Consider the following 19042-nt stretch of genomic DNA (forward strand, 5'->3'; position numbering starts at 1 on the left):
TTACAAGCAAGCACTTAAGCAAGAAAGATTTAGTGAGAGACTGGAATATTTGTCTTCTGAAATACCACAGCATGTAAACACCATTTGTTCTTATGTCTGAAGAAGCAAAGAAGCTCTAGGTAACACCGAATCTGCTTACATTTCCAACAGTGGTGCTTTTCTTTTCAGAGATGCTGATTAATATTTATTGCCAGAGCAAATAGCAGTTTAAGTAGTGATACTTATGTAATGCATCATCATCATCATTATTTTTTAAAAAAAGAATTCCTGCCATCAGCTAACAATAAGCTGGAACATATGAATAATTGAAGCAATATGACAAAGTTTAGAAGGGAATGGTTGGAACATTATAATACCAATTTAAGTATAACATCTTTATCACTAAGGAGAAAAGCTGGTCAAGCAAAAAATAGGTCCATGCATTTTATCATTTTTTATTTTTGTTTTTCCTTTTTACTGGGTGAGGAAATGACCAGGTCCTTGCAAGTCAGTCTGATTGCAACATTTGATTATAGGTGGAGTTCCTTTAGTCAGATTGGGCCTATTTATGGGTTCTGACTTGTTTGTATCTCAGTTGTTGAAATTTCTAATGTCTCCTCAAAGGCATTTTTTGGTGAATCACTGTTATTTGTTCCTGGAAAAGCTATGCATGATGGGGAAACCCATCTAGTTCAAATGTAAATTTATTTTTGTTTTCCCTTACAGAACTATGACGTTCCCCTTATGCCTCTGGAATGAACCAGATTAGAATTTCCCCATGACTTGACTATGATCAGTTCAGGTTGCCATGTATTTAAAACATGTTTCCACATGAGGTTTGTAGCTGAACATGTCACAGTTACTTTGATGATGGTGGCCTAGGAAATATGCTGAGATTTGAGTGGGGATGCACTGTCTATTTCGGTCAATAACTTGATACCACTGTTCAGACCTGTGACTTGTGTGCAGTGAGTGTTCATTTTGCCCTGTTTAAATATTTGAAGGGATGTCATATTGAGGAGGGAGCAAGCTTGTTTTCTGCTGCTCCAGAGACTAGGACCTGGAGCAATGGATGCAAGCTGCAGGAAAAGAGATTCCACCTCAACATTAGGAGGAACTTCCTGACAGTAAGGGCTGTTCGACAGTGGAACAAACTCCCTCGGAGTGTTGTGGAGTCTCCCTCCTTGGAGGTCTTCAAACGGAGGCTGGATGGCTATCTGTCGGGGATGCTTTGATTGTGATTTCCTGCATGGCAGGGGGTTGGACTGGATGGCCCTTGCGGTCTCTTCCAACTCTATGATTCTATGATTCTATGCCCAAAAGGGCTTCCCATTTATTACTGTTGATGGTCCCTGTGTCAGTGGAGCCATGAATCCACTCAAGGTTTTAATCTAGCCTTTGTCCAGCACCATGGATAGTTCCTTCAAAACTATTCAAAGCCTAGAATGCATTCACTGCCTCACTGACACAGTAGCCACAAGCCTCCATGGCATCTGAGATTTAAGCCATTAATAATTAGATAGTCAGGGCTGGAAATTTTTGTATTGAAGCCAGTGTGGTGTAGTAGTTGGAGCATTGGATTATGACTCTGGAGACCATGGCTTGAATCTCGGCTTAGCCATGTAAACCCACTGGGTGACCTTGGACAAGTGACACTCTCCCAGACTCATAGGATGGCAATGACAAACTCCCTCTGAAGAAACTTGCCAAGGAACCCCCATGATAAATTCAATTTAAGGTCTCCATATGTTGGAAATGACTTGAAGGCACACAACAACAACGTTTTGTGACCACTGTGCATTTGAAATCTTTACATGTAAATAGTGTATAAATACAAACAAATAGATAATGTACTTCAGTTGGCCACTCCTGTGGGCAAAATTCTGGGCACATCAACATCACAGGCTACTCTACTGATATTATTTGTTATTATATATCATTATTCAAATATTAGTAAACTTTTCAAATATTAGTAAATCAGCATGAGCATAACCATGAAACATCCTAAGATAAAAACCTGAAAATGTTATTTTTTTAGGGCCACAGTTGTTTGGGAGATGCTGAGAATTGTAGTCCAAAACATTAACAGTTCTGTGTAATGTATTTGAGTTCTTACTGTATATAATAACTGTCCCTTCAGATACAAAATGCATCGGGGGGCAGAAACATGTATACGGTGGTAGCACAGGAGAAATGGTGGTGGAGGAAGTTAATAAGGCTGAAGAGGAACTGAAGATCCATCCACACTGCATAATTATAGTGTTACTATTCCACTTTAACTGTCATCTTCCATCTTAAAGAATGCTGGTTTGGCGGTTTATGGAGGCGCTGGAGAACTCTGGCTAAAAATTCTAAATGCTCCTCCCTAAACTGCAAATCTCATGATTCCATAGTATAGAAGTTAAAGTAGAATATTAGTCCTATAAATCTGTAGTGTGAATGGGCCCCAGGACATGATCATTTGACAGGCAATGTATAAAGGCCGTGATGAGTCTAGAAACAGCAACCAGAAGCATACGACATTAGTCCCTTCCCAGCCTCAACCCATATTCCCATACACAGCTCTAAAATCTACAGATAAATGTGTTTTCCAGTTTGACCTTGTTTCTTGAGTAAGACCTGCCAGTGTAGATAGAGATAATGTTCCAGTTCCCTTATAAGTAAGGAAACCAAATATGGACTTTTAAAAGATGAATTATCTTCACAACCACCACATACATATTTAATGCTGAAATTACAGAATCTATTTTTTACTCAGTGGCTTAGGAGTTTCTAATGGAGGAGGGAGAAAAATGCCAGGTTGCATTTTCACAAAATCTCTCTCTAACATATCGCTTTTCTACCAAGAGTATAATTATCAATTAGTAACCAGAGCTAAACTGACATATGAAAGAGTCACCCTTTGCTTTATTGGCAATCAATGCAGGAACTGATATCTAGATTTAATTGTGAGCTTTTTCATTTCATAGCCTTCTTCCAGCCATGACTCAAATACATTTTAATTTATTTTAGAGATTGCAAGATTAGATTATCTCTACAGAATATTGACTGCTGTCAACACTTCATGGTATTTCTATTGCTTTTTCCAAAAGAGTAGATGGAGGAAGATGCAGCAAGAAAAAAACAACCCACAGTTTCCTTTGGGCCCTAGTGACTTGTCACAGTTACTTTGATGATGGTGGCCAAGAAAATATACTGAGATTTGAATGGCTGGGGATGCACTGTCTATTTCAGGCAATAAAATCACCCAATGTGAAACACACATACTGTAGTTTTATATTGTTTTAATAGGCCGTGGGGGGGGGGGGGGGATAGCAAAGCCCTTCTTCTTCTCCCAGATAAAATTCTCTGTTCCCCACTATGAATTTTCCTGTCATCCCCAAATTTCTTGCATTGCAAAGAATGAGACATTGAAAATTGTTTAAACCTGGAATTCTTTTATTTCCTGTGCTCACAATCCCTTGGTAACTCTGTAGTCCACTTTTCTATGAAGGCCTAAAATGTATAGTCAGACCTTTGTATCTGCAGGGAATCTGTTCTGTCCCCTCCCATGGATATGGAAAAAAAATGGGACCTCAAATCCTATTGTCCCTAATGGCGGTGTTATGTGTGCACAGCGGCTAACAAGGCTGCATGCAAGAACTGCCATTGGAGACGAGTCTTGCTGTCCACAGATTCTTAAATCTGCAGTTGGCAAGCCCATGGATAGTGAGACCCCACTGTATTTCTAAGCACTCCACCAAACGTCTTCAGTTAACTTCAATTCTAGAAGTTTGGCTGAAGTAACCTATAGCAACGTTTACCATGGCAATTCATTTTAAGCAACTATAAAAGGATGTGAAGGAGACACAAAGTCTCGCCTTTTTCTTGTCAGAATAAAAACAAATTTCTGTTTAGTTAAAACAACACTGCTAATTCCAGGTTTTTACTACCGATTTACCAGCTTGCACTCTTTTCTTTACTGTCCTTTTCCATCATGGCAAGTTTCTGTAAACTTCTACTAACCTATGAATCCTTCAGGAAGCAACAGATTTGCAAAACACACAGGAAATAGGTGATCTCCCTGCTGCACACTTTCCAATAATTAAGTCTGCTTTTTCCCTTCATCAGCCTGTCATGTTCATTCCTACACTATGACCACTACAGAGATTTAATCTGTGTTTAGTCAGAAAAGTGACTTGCTCTCTTCATAGCAAGCAGACAGGCATGACATAGGCTTATTAATCAGAGGCAGACAGAGAAAATGTTTTTTGGATTTTTGCCCAGCTTGAACATCTCAGTGTCTTCTGTGACAATGTTCTTTTTCAAACTTGGGTTTACTTTACCCTCATTTTTAGTACAAATGATTTCATTACCAAGCTTGTTTGCTGCTCAAATCCCATTTCAAAGTATAATTCAGTCACCTCTGACTACTCCTCGTTGTTTCCCAACTTTGTTAATTTTCCAGGCATCTCCTTTTATTTTTAGACAAGAATTTTAAATTTACTCAGAGACAGTAATATGTCTCAGAAGGAGACATTGTTTACTCACCAAACTATAATGTGGGGCAGGATGAGTTTAGAGAAACTTTAGCAGATGCACATCCTGCAAAATCCTATCAATTTAAATCTGCAAAATATGCAACAGTTCCTTAGACTATTTTGAACGGTCCAAAAAATTTACAAAACAACTGAAGGTACCTTTTGAGAGTCTGCCCTGAAACGCATCATAAAACACAATTGTAATCTTCCATTATCCACAGGGTACTGAAATTAATACCAGGTGTAGATATCTATAAATGTGCATGAACACAACTAGGATGTGAATAAACATGTCACAGAGATATATCCATCAGACAATGAACTTGCCTGGCCTGTATTTGTACACAAAGTAGTAAATCAATTCAGAAAATATTTCTAAGGATATAACTGTTCTGTATGTGGTAATCGGTTATTCCCAAACATTTGAAATATAGTTTGTTGGATCATAGAATTGTCCCTATTTGGATGGATCCAAAGGTTGTCATGTTTGCATGGAAACTGTGGATATCATATGAAAACCTTTGACATTGACATCACATGATGAGCCATAGATGTAGTCCACAAAGTGAAAAGAAGCACTGGTGCCACATTGCAGAAGTAAAGCAGTTTGACATTGCTTTAACTGACATTGCTCAATGCTATGGAATTCTGGGATCTGCAATTTGATAGGGCTCAGAGCTCTGTCAGGGAAGGCTAAATACTTCACAAAACTACAAATCTTAGAATTCCATAGCATTGAAAGTGGATTTCAAACCACTTTATTTATGATGTATGGAAACATCCATGGTTGCCTCTGTTGCCACCATCACCATGTGCAATTCAATTTACAAAGAAAAACTTTGGACTTTATCACATGGGGAAACACAGGGGTTTAAACAGCGATTTTCCATTAAAAATTGGGCAACCACAATTAACATTCCCGTGAATGATTTGCTGCTGTTTATTGCCTGTTTATTCCTGGGATAATGGCTCTTTAATTGCGATATGTGTGAAAACGTTAATCGCGACTGTGTGATTTTCAGGGGGAAATCGCTGTTTAAACCCCCAATTTTCCCCATGTGATAAAGTCCTTTGTTTTCCCACATCACATGCCTGACAGGCATATGAAGCCAGAAATTGAACTTGGGAGTAACTTGGAAAACTGACTGATGACTGACTTGTTTTAAATAGCTTTGCATTACTTTTCAGTCATGTTATCATGGCAATTTACAAAAATGAAACACCTGGTAAAAACTGAAATAGGCTTCTATATCACAGGTTGACATTTGGGCAAAGCATGCTGGGACAAGAAGACAAATATTCCAAACAGAAGAAATCACACAGATTTTTCTTGATTTGGCTATGAAATGTGCACAACTTAGTTTTATTTGCAACAACAATTGCATTTAACAAGAAATACACACAACATGATTATAAACAATCATTTAATGGTTTGTATCATGTTCACTGTATATCACTGACATTCAGTCCATAGTCTTGTGGATGTGGGACCACAAAAACAGGTTGCAGCAACTATCTGATGATTGTGTGTGGCTCCAGGCACCACCTAAATCTCAGACTTGGTTTTGGCACAGGCACTGCTTTGAGTGATTGGATTGTTTAACCTATGCTGGGGAAAAGACAATGGGAATGTGATTTTATTCATTTTAATGGATGTATATTTGTCTATATTTGATACAACCCCCTACGATATCTTTCTCGATAGGTTTTCTGGGTTGGAGATTATAGGTGTTGATTTCAGGGGGTCCACTCTGACTTGGAGAGCCAGTTCTGGGCAGTGCTGGATTCTGCTATTGCTCTGTCCCATTTTATTTCTGCTGTGATGGTCCTATCCCTATGTCCTTCAATATTTAAATGATGCCTCAGAATGAAGTCTTTTGGAGATTTGAAGTGAGATATTGTAAGTATGCTGATACAGCTCTGTCTCTCATTTAGCAATATCTCTCCATCATAGCTGATTCAGAGGAAGTAATGGCTGTGCTGAATGCGACTGGATGACAGCCAATGAAACAAAGTATAATCCAAACAAAATGGTTATGTATAGGGTAATTCATCCAACTGGAAAGAGGTTTAATCTATTCTAGAAGGGATTGGATTCTCCAAATATCCTCTATTTTTCAAAACTATAGCTGACTAGATGTTCACTTCTGGTTTTGAAAGAAGAACACCAGAACTCTGCATCAAGATGCATGGCCCTAAGTCATGCTTTAGAGAAGAATCACCACTCCTTATTCTTCTAGGAAAAAAGTTTAGTGGAGATGGTGGTCATGGAGGGAACCATTGGCTGTAGGTGGAAGTGCATGTGGCTAATAGGTGATCTGATATCCACCCCTACTTTAAAGGACCAGGGCTATGATTTGCAGATTCTGCATAACTTTGGCCTGGTACAGACCACCAGTTTGCGGGGCATGGAGCCAATTCTAGGGTTCTGGAGCGCAACAGCATCTGCATGCTCTGAAACCCTAGAACATATGGACAGTGCCATCTTTACGTGGCACCTTCCATACTGGGCGTGCATGCATGAGCTCTGGGTGCCGTGCTTTCATCCTGGTTCTGTATTCTTTTTGGTCCAGAGGGATGCCACGCAGTTTGAGTGCTGTGGCATTCTTCCGGAGGAAAACTGGGCGCCTCCAGCCCACCCCTTTGAGGTGGTTTGGAGAGCCCCATAGAATCCTTTCCAGTACTTAATCTGATGCTCCACAGGCAGGGCTTGTTTGGTTTTATCATGGATTCTCCAGTGTAAGGGGAATTCCACGTATGCTTGCACCCCATTGAAAACAATGTGGAGTGTGCTTGCAGTGCTCATGCTATATGTTTTATTGATGTATGGCTTCAGCGTAAGCTGGAAGCCACATATAGTGCACCCATGTAAATATCCATACCCTGCTAACCTGCAAGCTAAGACTATCATGAAACATTACATGTTTGGCTCCTGGGAGCTGCAGTCCAACAACATCTGGAGAGCCACACAGTTTCCACTCTTTAGTATAGTTTATGCCACTTCTACTACATTCAGTGGGATGTATTCCCAGGTAAGAGAGTTTGGAATAGCAGCCTAACTGAAATCAGTAAGGTTTTATTTTCAGTGCAATACATAGCACAGTCTGCTTTATTTTTACTTGAAAGTAAGTCCAACAACATTCAGCTGGAATTAATTCAGCGTAAATGCACTGAAGATTGCAGCCTGAAAAACAAACATGCACCTTTCAAGAAGTGACAACTTATTTTTACATTTTTGAATGAAAAAACTACCAAAACCACAAAATTATTTTCTTTTCCCCACCCCCACATCGCCATGTGAACGGTTTTTGAGTAAGACATAGCTATATTAAATGGAACTCTGTTAAAAAGGGAAATGGCAGATTTGGTTTGGAGTCTTCTCATACAAACAGAAATAATATGCAGGCTACAGATGGAGAAAATAAGTTCTGTATTGGACTCTGGCCCACTTTTAAAACTCCTCAAAAACCATGTTTTGACTCCTGGTTGAACAGAGAGCCTTCTTTGGACTGAATTTCCCATTTCCTTAATGTATGTGTAAGATTTCTTGCTGGGTTCAAGGCTATTGCAGAAAGTGAGAACATAAAACAAACTTGAGACCCACTTAGACATTTCCTGTCTTACAAGAGTCATTGCAGAAAATCTTTTAACAGAAAAGGTGGGGGGGTTTTGTATGTGTGTGTGTGTGTGGGGGTATTATTGAAGAAAAAGGAATTCTTAATTATCGTGAAAGTTTACAAAAAAAGCCCAATTAAAAATTATCTGGTGCGTGGGAATCATGCAGACTTCCAGATGTATTTGGACTACAATTCCCAGTATTTCTCTCTCTATTGGCTATGCTGGCTATGGCAGCTGGAAGCTGCAGTTCAACAATATCTCAAGGGCTACACAGTTCCCACCCTTGTTTTATAGCCTGATGCTTCTTAATACTCCTGACCTATATTGGCTATTCACCTTTGACTATTGCCTTAGCTACTTATGACTCCTCAGATTATGAATGTGTATCCTCACTAACCTTGAGTGGTAATTCATGATCCATGTATCCAAGACACTCCAAAAGAAGGAGTACATCATCTCATCTCTTGTGTGTTTCCATAGTTCGTGTCCTGAAGAGGAGACATAGGTTGCCTCTACAGTCTCTGAAATTCCCAGATTTTGCTCTTGTAATTTCTGGATTTATTTTGGAGCTCCATATGACCTTCTCTTTAACCTCAAATATTTTGTGTGAGCTCTTGCAGTGCCAGAGACTTTTTGTTCTCACTCCCCAGGTCACCATATTTTTAACCCAGTAGTATGCAAAATGTAACAGAGTGGTTATTGGCTGTCCCTTTCTGCTGCTACTTTGTTAAGAGCAGAGTTTCCTTTGTTTGTAGAGATTCTCTCTATGTCCCCAAACAATGGTTTTCAGGCATTCTGGATTCTTGCAGTGTTAACACAGATGAAGAAGGTTCTCCTCTTTAAACCACTGCCATCCATGTGCAGAGGACATTGGAAATATGCTAGCAAACTTCCCCTACTTGTATATTTAGTCTATTTGGATAGTATAACACTGAACAGAGCTACTGTATACATACTTTCATTCAGATTCAGTTACAACTCCCGCCAACCCTGACTAAATTTACAGTGCCTACACTTGATTGCCAAAAGTTAGTATATAAAATTAAAAACACAAGTGCAGTACAGGAAATGATTATCCCAAGAATATCTGTTTCAGCGGTAGAGAGAGAACCATTGCACAGTGGTTTGAGAATATAACTCTTCAGCACTGGGTTTAAATCCCCGCTGGGCCATGGAAACCCACTGATGACTTTGGGCAAGTCACACTCTCTCAGCCTCAGGAGGGCAAATGCAAACCCCTCTGAACACATCTTGCCTACAAAACCCCATGATAGGGTTGCCATAAGTCAGAACCTATTTACACACCATCAATATCTGAGGGTCTCAGTGAAGCATACAATTTGGAAGTATTTAAAACAAAAATAATAATTTTAAAAGAATAAATAATTAAACCACTAAACAATTAAAAAAAGCAGTTTAAACAATTTAAAATTGTTGAAGACTGTTTTTAAGTGGCATTCCTCCCTTTCCCACCTATGTATATGTATTTGCTAATAGAAAAGTAAAACTTTATCCTATGGAATCCTGGGATATGTAATTTGGCGTGGTATGCCAGAAAGCTTTGGTGTCTCACAAAATTACAAATCCCAGGATTCTGTACGATAGTCTCATGGTAGATAAAGTGGGGCCAAACTAGTTTATTTCCGCCATGTAGATACACCCTGAGTGTGTGTGACTTGCCCAAGATCACCAGGTGGGTTTCCATGTCTGAGTAGAGATTTAAACACTGGTCTCCGTGGTCTTAGTCCAGTGCTTAAACCACAACATCATGCTGGCTTTTGGCATTATTATTATTATTATTATTATGCTCTGACCCCCAAAGTTCCTCTGAACCAACCTTGGCCACAAAGAAGTTAAGATCTAGGCCTCAAAATTATTTCTATGAATTCCACAGAGGTGGCAAAGATACATGTTAGCGATTGAGGGGGGTGTTTAATTCAGTGCATATTAATGGTGATTTTATATTTTTGCATTTGTACATTTTTGGATCACTTGCTTGTTACCTGTATCCTGTCTTAAATGTATTAGACCCCTAGAGTGGGAAGAGACCACAACGGCCATCCAGTCCAACCCCCTGCCAGGAAGGAAGATAATAATGTTATTGCATTGTATTCTCTGAAGATGCCAGCCACAGCTGCTGGCAAAACATCAGGAATAAACTCTTCCAGAACATGGCCACATAGTCCAAAAAAAATGACAAAAACACTATGGATGCCAGCTGTGAAAACCTTCAACTTCATTCTGCTATTTCAGTTGATCACTTTGTATTTTGACTTCATTAGACTGAATCATGATGGCTAATAGTTTTTACCTGTAAACAAACGGGTGTGTGTGGGGGGGGGAACATGCCAAGAAAAACCCAGGATAGGGTTGCCTTAGGGGTGTGTGTGTGTGTGTGTGTGTGTGTGTGTGTGTGTGTGTGTGACTTAATGCATGTGTGTGCACATATACAACACCAATCTCTAGGATGGCATTAAGTGCTGGTGAGAGAATTGAATTGTTTCATTGAGTGATCCCAGTGACCCTTTCAGTCCAGCCCTGACAGAGGGACTGAGATCAGACTTTATTTTGTAGTTTCAAGAGCTAAGAATAACTTTGGGTTCCCCCCCCTCCCATCTCACTCATTTCCTCTTTGTGTGAATGAACTGTCTGCCTCCCTGGAGCTCCTTTCCCTGCCATCCTTTAAAAGGGGTGGAAAAAACTGATGCACAAGGAGTCAGAGCAGCAGAGAGCCCAGCCTCTGCCTGGCTCCTGCATTAGGAAGCAGATGTGCCACAGCTGGAAGGAGGCGTGCCCTCCATTCACACCCCTCCGACCTTGAAGAGAATGCCTCGCTTCCTATTGGCTGTAAAAGTTTGACTCTATCGCCTGATTGGCCGGAGGGCTTTGAGAGGGAGTCCTGGACTCTGATTAAAGGGACTTCATTTGCAAGGCTGGCATTCAAAGAGGAGAAGGAGGCGTTGTTTGCAGATACTGTCATCCCTTTGCCAACAGAGAAGCCTCTCTGCCAGCCTTGCCCCAAGTGGCAGCCGTCACCAGGCCACTTTTAAACCCCTGGCAGGCTGGAAAAAGACCAGCTGGAGAATGGATCTGAGTTCAGGCATTCAAAAGGTGAGCCTCCCCCTTCCTTTTCCCCTTCCTTTTCTTTCTTTTTGAGAAGCAATGTTGCAGGTAGGTCCAAAACACACTTTAACTGGCCTGGCTCAGTGCTAAGCAATGCTGGGAACTGGACTTTGTGGTGGCACCAGAGCTCTCTGATAGAGAAGGCTGAATAATGTCCCACAAAACTGCCACTTTCCATGAGTCCCTAGCACTGAGCCAGGGCAGTTCAAGAGGTCTCCAACTGAGTTATTTCTGGAGTGTGTTTTGGACCTGTCCCTTGTGTCTTTGTGCCTTCCAGTTCCTCTGGAAAATGAAGATTGCAGTCCCTTGTCTCAGAGGTGTGGGTCACTGTTGTTATTATTATTAGCCCTCCTTATCCACAGGTTTTTTTAATCCACGGATTCAAGCATCCACAGATTGAAAGTATTCCCCAAAAAATTATGAATTCCAAATAGCAAACCTTGGTTTTCCATTTCATATAAGGGACACCCTTTTGCTCTGCCATTATATTTAATGGGACTTGAGCACCCATGGGTTTTGTTGTCCATGGAGGATCCTGGAACCAAACCCCAGTGGATAATAACGACTTGCTGTACTCAGAAAAAGCATAAATTCCAAATAGCAAACCTTGATTTTCCATTTTATATGAAACACCATTTTGTTATGCCTTTGGATTGAATGACGGGACTTGAGCATCCACGGATTTTGTTATCCGCAGAAGATCCTGGAACCAGACCCCAGCAGATAACAAGGACCCACTGTATTATTATTATTATGCATCAGTACAGCTGGGAGAGAGGCAGAACAGGGGCTAAAATATTATTTTATTGCATTTCCCAACATTTTTCATCATTGGCTTTGTTGGACAGGGCTGCTGAGAACTGTAGTTTAGCAACATCTGGAGGGCCACACAAGTCCTGCCTCAATATGGATATATGCTCATAACTCTGGGGTAAAACTAATTGTGCTCAGTGAGAATTATTTCTGAGTAATGCATCCACAGGATGACATTTTTAAGTGCTGGTGGGATAGATGAATGGCTTCATTGATCGAGCCTTTCAGTTAGCAAATGTTTGCTTGTCGCTGATGGGATATGGAGAACTCTGTTGGAACTTGTTGTACTACTGGCTTGGTTTTTAATCTTGGAAATGAATGGCACACATTATACAGGCCGAGTCTCCCTTATCCAGAATTCCAAAAACTGAAATAGTAAAAAAACAAAACCCTTGGACAAAATTGCTGAAAATGTTGTATGAAATTACATTCATTCTATGTGTATAAGGTGTATGTGAAGTGCAATTTTGTGTGTTTAGAATTGGTTCCCATCTCCAAGATGTCTCATTATGTATGTATAGGAAAAATACAAGTATTCCAAAATAAAATAAAAAATCCCAAAGACCTCTATTCCCAGGCATTTCAGATCAGGGAAACTCAACCTGTAGTACCTTGGCTTTAACTGCCATACTTCTCTTTAGCTTGTGTATATTTCTCTTTCTTTTCCTGCTAGCCCACGTGTGCTTAAATTGCATCCTATACCAGAAAGCAGTAGACACAAAACATAAAGTTGTAAAACTTGACCATTTATTCTGTAGATTAATGGCCTGGCCTGGTGCCCAGCCTCTCAGTGTATGTATAGAATGAGCTCAATGTTACAGGTCATACTAGTAAAAAGGAGAGGCATTTCAATTGCTCTAGCCGCTTGAACATAGAACAAACCATGTGGAAAGTAGCTTTATAATCCTTCAAGTAGTAACATTGAGAATCATACCCAAAAGAGAGAAAAAAGCCCACCCATGCAAAACAAGCTCATTTCAGCTCCCACTGGAGCTCAGCTTTTTGAATCTTTTGAACCATATTTCTGAAAATAAATTCATATACTACCATCTTCAACACAGTAATATTGCAGTGTTTATTGGGCCTTACTCCCAGTGAAGGGAGAAAGTTAGCCACATAAAGCTAGTCTTATAAAAAGAATGAGAGCCAGTGTGGTAAAGTGGTTTGAACATTTGACTATGGAGTTGGGGGTTCAAATCTCCACTGAGCCAGTCACACTCAGCCTCAGAGGAAGGTAATAACAAATCCATTATGACCAAAGCTTGCCAAGAAGATCCTGTGATAGGTTTCCCTATGATAGGGTCACCAGAAGTTTGAAAAGAATTGAAGGTGCGCAGCAACAATAAAGGGAGTGTAGAATATCAGTACAATGTGTACTAATTCAGCATTGCTTCCCACAGAAATTGGTTGGCCTAATTTCTAAGTAAACACTATAGAGTTCAAGGTATAGATCTGAAGCTTTCTTTGTGTAAGCTTTGTTTGTATAAGGGCATGCTGTAGAAGCGTTGAGCAAATGTAGGTTGGTCACTGAAATGCTACTGCTGGGTGTTCAGACACCAGTGTGGAACTGAAGATTGGGGGCCGGAACAGACTGCCACAAAAGGGTGGATTGGGGCTGCCCCAGAGCTGTTTGCTTCAAAGCCATGGCGACATATGCCATGGCCCAAATCTGTCCCAGAGCCAGCCCAAATAGGAGCTGAAAAAATCTGCTCCTGTTTGAGCTGGTAAAGGGCCATCTTAGGCAGCCTCAATGCAGCCTGAAACCAGTTTTCATACAGGCCCATAACTAGGTCTTTATTGGCTCTGGGGTAGAAAGTAGGGCTCGGTAGGGTGGAGCGTTTGCATGTTCCCGAGTCCTACTATGTGCTGTGGGTGCCATCTTAGCACACTGCCATTTGTGGCCTCCTTTGGCTGGGGGCCCTGGGGCAGTGCCCCAGCCTAGCTATGCACAGCCCTGCTTCCATATGCTTCAGTGGTTTGTGGTGTGTAAATACCATGCCCCCAGTGTGTCTTACTATGCCTGGTTAGCCAGGGCAGCTTCTGGCTTTCTTGGTGGTGTGTGGCATCTAAATGCCATGTGGAAGCCAGCTTTTGAAGCCAGTCTGTTCTGGCCCATGATCATGGTAGTACTAGTTCAAAAGACAGTCAGTGTGGTGTAGTGGTTTTGAGTGCTGGACTACAACTCTAGAGATCAGGGTTCAATTCCCCATTCAGCCATGAAACCCACTGGATGACCTTGGGTGAATCACAAGCTCTCAGCCTCATGTGAAGGCAATGACAAACCTCTGAACAAATCTTGCCAAGAAATGAAGAAATTCTGGGAGCCTTCCTTGAAACAGGGCCTAGACAGAAAAGTCTGAATACTTTCTTTTTAGGTGCCAGGTGTGGGCTAACACATTGACAGTTTCTTAGCTACTATGATAAAAGTATTGGTTATTATTCAGCTGTGACAGGGTAGAGAACAGTGTTCTCTCTGTCTTGCAATACTATCTGTGGTTCATTTGTCTATAGTGTGAAGACTGAACACATCAGCTCCCTACTCCCATCCTCAGAAATCAAATAGAGTGGGCCCCTCTTTTCATGGGGATTCTGTTCTAGAGCACCACCATCTCACAGATGCAAAAACCATGGGACTTCAAGTCCCATGGTATTCAATGGCAACGCCTGTGTGCCCGCATGGCCATTGAAGTCAATGGGGCTTGCCATCCATGGATGCTCAGATCTGCAGGTGGCAAGCCCACAGTTGTGATTGGCACACTGTAGTTTCAGTTACTGGACTGTGCTCTCTTACTCATTTTCAGTGCCCAAAGATGCAGGTTGTTGCTTCTCACTTACATTTTAAAGTATGCATTGGTCTTACAACTAGGTAACTGGGAATTGGGGGATAGATTCTACCCAAACATCACTTGTTGTTCTTTTTAACAAAGGGTAATTGGAAAAGAGTGTAGTAAGGAAGCTATTTATGTAGGCTGATAATAACTCGAACTGTATCACAATGGAATGAGGAGCATGAGACATTCAGGCCCATAAACAAGGCATGTAGAATTCTAAACCTGATCTTGTATCAACCAGCATCAACATATTTATGTTGCAACATCCATTCCACAATTGCATCCACCAATCTAGCAACAAATGTGTATAATGGAGCCCAGGTAGCACAGTGGTTAAATGCCGGTACTTCAGCCACAGGTTTGTGAGTTTGAACCCAGGGCTCCAAGGTTGACTCAGCCTTCCATCCTTTCATAGGTTGGTAAAATGAGTATCCTCCTTGTTGAGGGCAATTGGCTTACAGATTGTGAACTACTTAGAGAGTGCTGAGTTTACTATTAAGCTGTGTAGAAATATAAATTCTATTGCTATTGTGTAAATTCAGAACAGTGGGTTCATTACAGCTCCTTTCCCCTCTCTCATCAAATATATTTTCTTCCATTTGTTTTCAGCTTAGTTTAATATGGTATCTGTTTTACTCCAGCAGACATCACAAGGAAACTTGGCCAAAGGTGGCTGGCTCTTTCATCAAAATATTCCACTTGACCTCAGCAGTATTTGTAACACCTGAACATCTCTTAACTTGGCAACTCTTGAAATTTTTAAGACTTTTTTTTCACTGGCTCATATAGTTCTTTCTGTGAAGACTCTATTCATTTGCAGCTGGTCCTCCATATCCATGGATTCTGCATCCATGGGTCCAACAATCCATGGTTTTAAATTAAAAAAAAATACCCAAAAGGCATACCTTGATTCTTCCCCTTTATATAAAGCAGGGGTAGGCAACCCTTTTGACCCGGGGGCCGGGTTGCTGTCCCTCAGACAACTGGGGGGCCGAAGCCAATAAATAAATAAATAAATAATCCGGGACAAATGTAGGAGAAAATTTTCAAATGGAGGGTACACGAAAAAATTGCTGATTTTTTTTTTAATGTTAAGATAAATGCATGCTTCTGAGGCTTCTATAGACAATTGCCCCACCATGCCCCTCGCACGAGACGCCAAAAGCCCCGGCGGCAATCGGCAGCAGGACCGGGCTGGGGCCGGTCCCAAGGCCTCGCCGGGCCGCATCCGGCCCACGGGCCGCAGGTTGCCTACCCCTGATATAAAGGAACCATTTTACTATGCCATTGTATATAATGGGACTTGAGCATCCACAGATTTTGGTATCCAGTGGGGGGAGGGGGTCCTGGAATTCCAGGGGATACCAAAGACCCACAGTATTTTTCTCTCCCATGTTTTCCTTGACTACAGCTCAGAATATATTCTTGAATTCTTTGCTTCCTCCATGGCTGTGTTCATCACTTAAATCAGGATGATCTTTATCAGGTATCAACCCACTTTAACATGCAACCTGTGTCGTTCAATCCACATGCTTCACACTCTAAAATTCTCCAACAGGAATGTCTTCTCACTAGCTTTAACTTGCGGTCCATTATAGCAGTGCAAGAATAATATAATTTACGTAGGGCTCCATTCCAAAGTATGAGCTAATGATTTGTTTTCATCCTGTGCCAGCATAACTTCATAGGTGCATACAACTTATTTTATTTATTTATTTATTTCCAGATTTCTATCCCACCTTTCTCCCACAATGGGATTCAAGTTTCCCTGTGCAACTCTGTAGCCTGCTTATCTAGCTAACTATTAGTTCTTCTTTTGTCTAGTTCTCTGTGGAAATTAAACTAAGGGATTAGGAAACCTAACTTTTCTCTGGGGAAGACATAGTCCACAAATTTCCTCCCAGTCTCCTGAAGAATTCAAGATTTGAAGACAGTTGGAGGATGAGCCCATACCCAAAAGGGCCTGAAAGCTGCATATAGTGGGCCTGTGGTATCTGCTGGGATTTGGTTCCAGGACCCCTGTGGATACCAAAATCTGTGGATGCTCAAGTCCCTTTAAATACAATAGCTCAGTAAAATGGTGTCTCTTATGTCAAATGGTAAATTCAAGGTTTGCTTTTTGGAATTTATATTTCTTTTAGATGTTTTCAAGCCATGGGAGGTTGAATGTGTGAATACAGAGGACCAATTGTCCACCACACACACAAATGTCTTTGAATAAGGAATGCAAGCACCATAGATGGCTTTTACTGCATTGGCATGACATTCCAAGTCACCTGAACAGGAGCTTGGAGCAGCACTCACAAAGAACCAAGCAGCCTTTAATGTCAGAAAAGAAATATTGTCGCTTAATGAAAATGAAGACCTAGAATTATCCAGTTTCTTGGAATAGCACCATAATGCTGAACACATGCCTAGGCCAAGCATCAGTGTGGTAGATGACTACTTAATTTCTTGGGTGGGGGAAGAACTCTTTTCTTTTCTGGGAGTGGGGTGAACTATTGTCAACTTGGCAATGTCACCAAGCCAATTTTAGCAAGTGTATGAAAAGAGTCTGGAATCCATTATGGTTTGTCGTGGAGTCATAGAACTTTGAACGTTCACTCACTTTAATTGCTGTTGATGCCTTAAGCAGCATATTATGAATAAAGAAGAAGCCATGGGTAGGGCAGACATTTCAAAGCTGGAAGAACTTGAATTAAATGTGAAATGAAGAACCTTATGTTCAAACTAAGAAAATTTAATAGCTTCCATCTCCGAACATTATTGGAAACACACCGGTGCTAAAAACAGATGTAAACTAACAGCATATGATCCTGTCCCATTGAATTTAAATCATGGTTTTTTCAAGAAAAGTGTATGTGTTTTTTTCTTTTTGAATCCTCCAAGCATCAAATGTCAAAATTGAATCTGAAGGGATTCAGCTATCTAGAAACATTGATGGCTACCCAGTATGGGTATACATTTATTTATTTATTTACTTTAGTTCTGTATATGGTTTGGTTTCTGAAGGAGAGCACAGGTAAATGTTGCAACCTAACGGTTGGCCATAGAACATTTTCAACATAAAATATTAACTTGTGTCCTATAGGCAATGATGGGGCAACAGTACCTCTTAGTCAATGGAAAGCTACCATTTGCATAGCCTACAACTCAGAAGACATGGGTTTCTGAGCCAATGTCAAGCAGGGATGTAGCCAAAGGGGGGTTCTTGGGGTCCGGAACCCCCCCCCCCTTCCATTAGAAAAATGAATGGTGTGTGCTGCTGCACCGCCGCTCCCAAGCCCCATTATAATGGTGGCACTTAGTCTGGACCCCCCCCCCCCCCTTCCTAAAATCCTGGCTACATCCCTGTGTCAAGGTTCCCCCTGCCCTGTGAGAAGTACTGCTTGATTTTAACTAAAGGTGACGAATATGTGAAGCAAAACATTTGTGATAAAAGGAACTTGCTGCTGTATTGTTTCAGTGGAAATGATGAGACCTTCTTCATTCCTTTCTCAAATTATTTCTTCAAGTAAATTAGTTGCTTTGTTTTTCAATTTGAACAGTTGTTGTTTTGAGCAGAACAACTGAAAACATTAAAAATGGTGAAATCATGGACACCAAGGTGCTAAACCTGTCCTTTAGCAGCACCTATAGTTGAGCAGGGCTGGATCTGAGAAGCAAGCCGTTAATGTAGGACTTATGAAGAAAAAAACAACAACCACTTGTGTGTGTCAGGGTGTGTTTTGCTTAAAATGCTCCCCTATTTCTCTCTCACAGAGAAACATACGCTATTACTGCAGAAAGAATAGCACATGGCATTAATATGGGTATTCATTTATTTATTGCATTTATATTGCACCTTTCTCCCAAAATGTTACGCTATGAAATTATTGTTCTGTATGTGTACTTCTGTGCTCCTGTCTCTAAATTTGTGTATGGAGTATTGTGATATGGATACTGTAGCTTGACATGGTCTTTGTGCCAGGTCTGAAAGAGGCCTTGGAAACTGTAGAACCAGGGGAGGGGTGCTTTTAAATTTGTCTTGCTAATTTTGCATAACTTCTCTCTCCCTCTCCCCTGGTCTCCATAGTCATTCTGAATAGAATTCTTCCTATACCTTCCTTTGCTATACCTCTAAAGTGAAATAATCTACCCTCCTGTAAGGTACTGGAA

The 19042-nt window shown here is 40.9% G+C and overlaps 1 protein-coding gene across 1 annotated transcript in view; it reads left to right on the top strand.

Annotated features, from left to right (window-relative positions):
• The first annotated feature begins 10915 nt into the window (after positions 1-10915).
• Positions 10916-19042, top strand: part of LMCD1 (LIM and cysteine rich domains 1) — a 67479-nt gene continuing 59352 nt past the window's right edge. Inside the window, exon 1 of the mRNA XM_089520236.1 lies at positions 10916-11228. Coding sequence (XP_089376362.1) covers positions 11202-11228 — 27 coding nt within the window. The 5' untranslated portion in view covers positions 10916-11201. The remainder of the gene's footprint in view (positions 11229-19042) is intronic.

The sequence above is a fragment of the Sceloporus occidentalis genome, unplaced genomic scaffold, assembly GCF_023333645.1.
Source record: "Sceloporus occidentalis isolate IW3139 unplaced genomic scaffold, rSceOcc1.0.p SCAF_1, whole genome shotgun sequence".
Taxonomy (NCBI): Eukaryota; Metazoa; Chordata; class Lepidosauria; order Squamata; family Phrynosomatidae; genus Sceloporus; species Sceloporus occidentalis.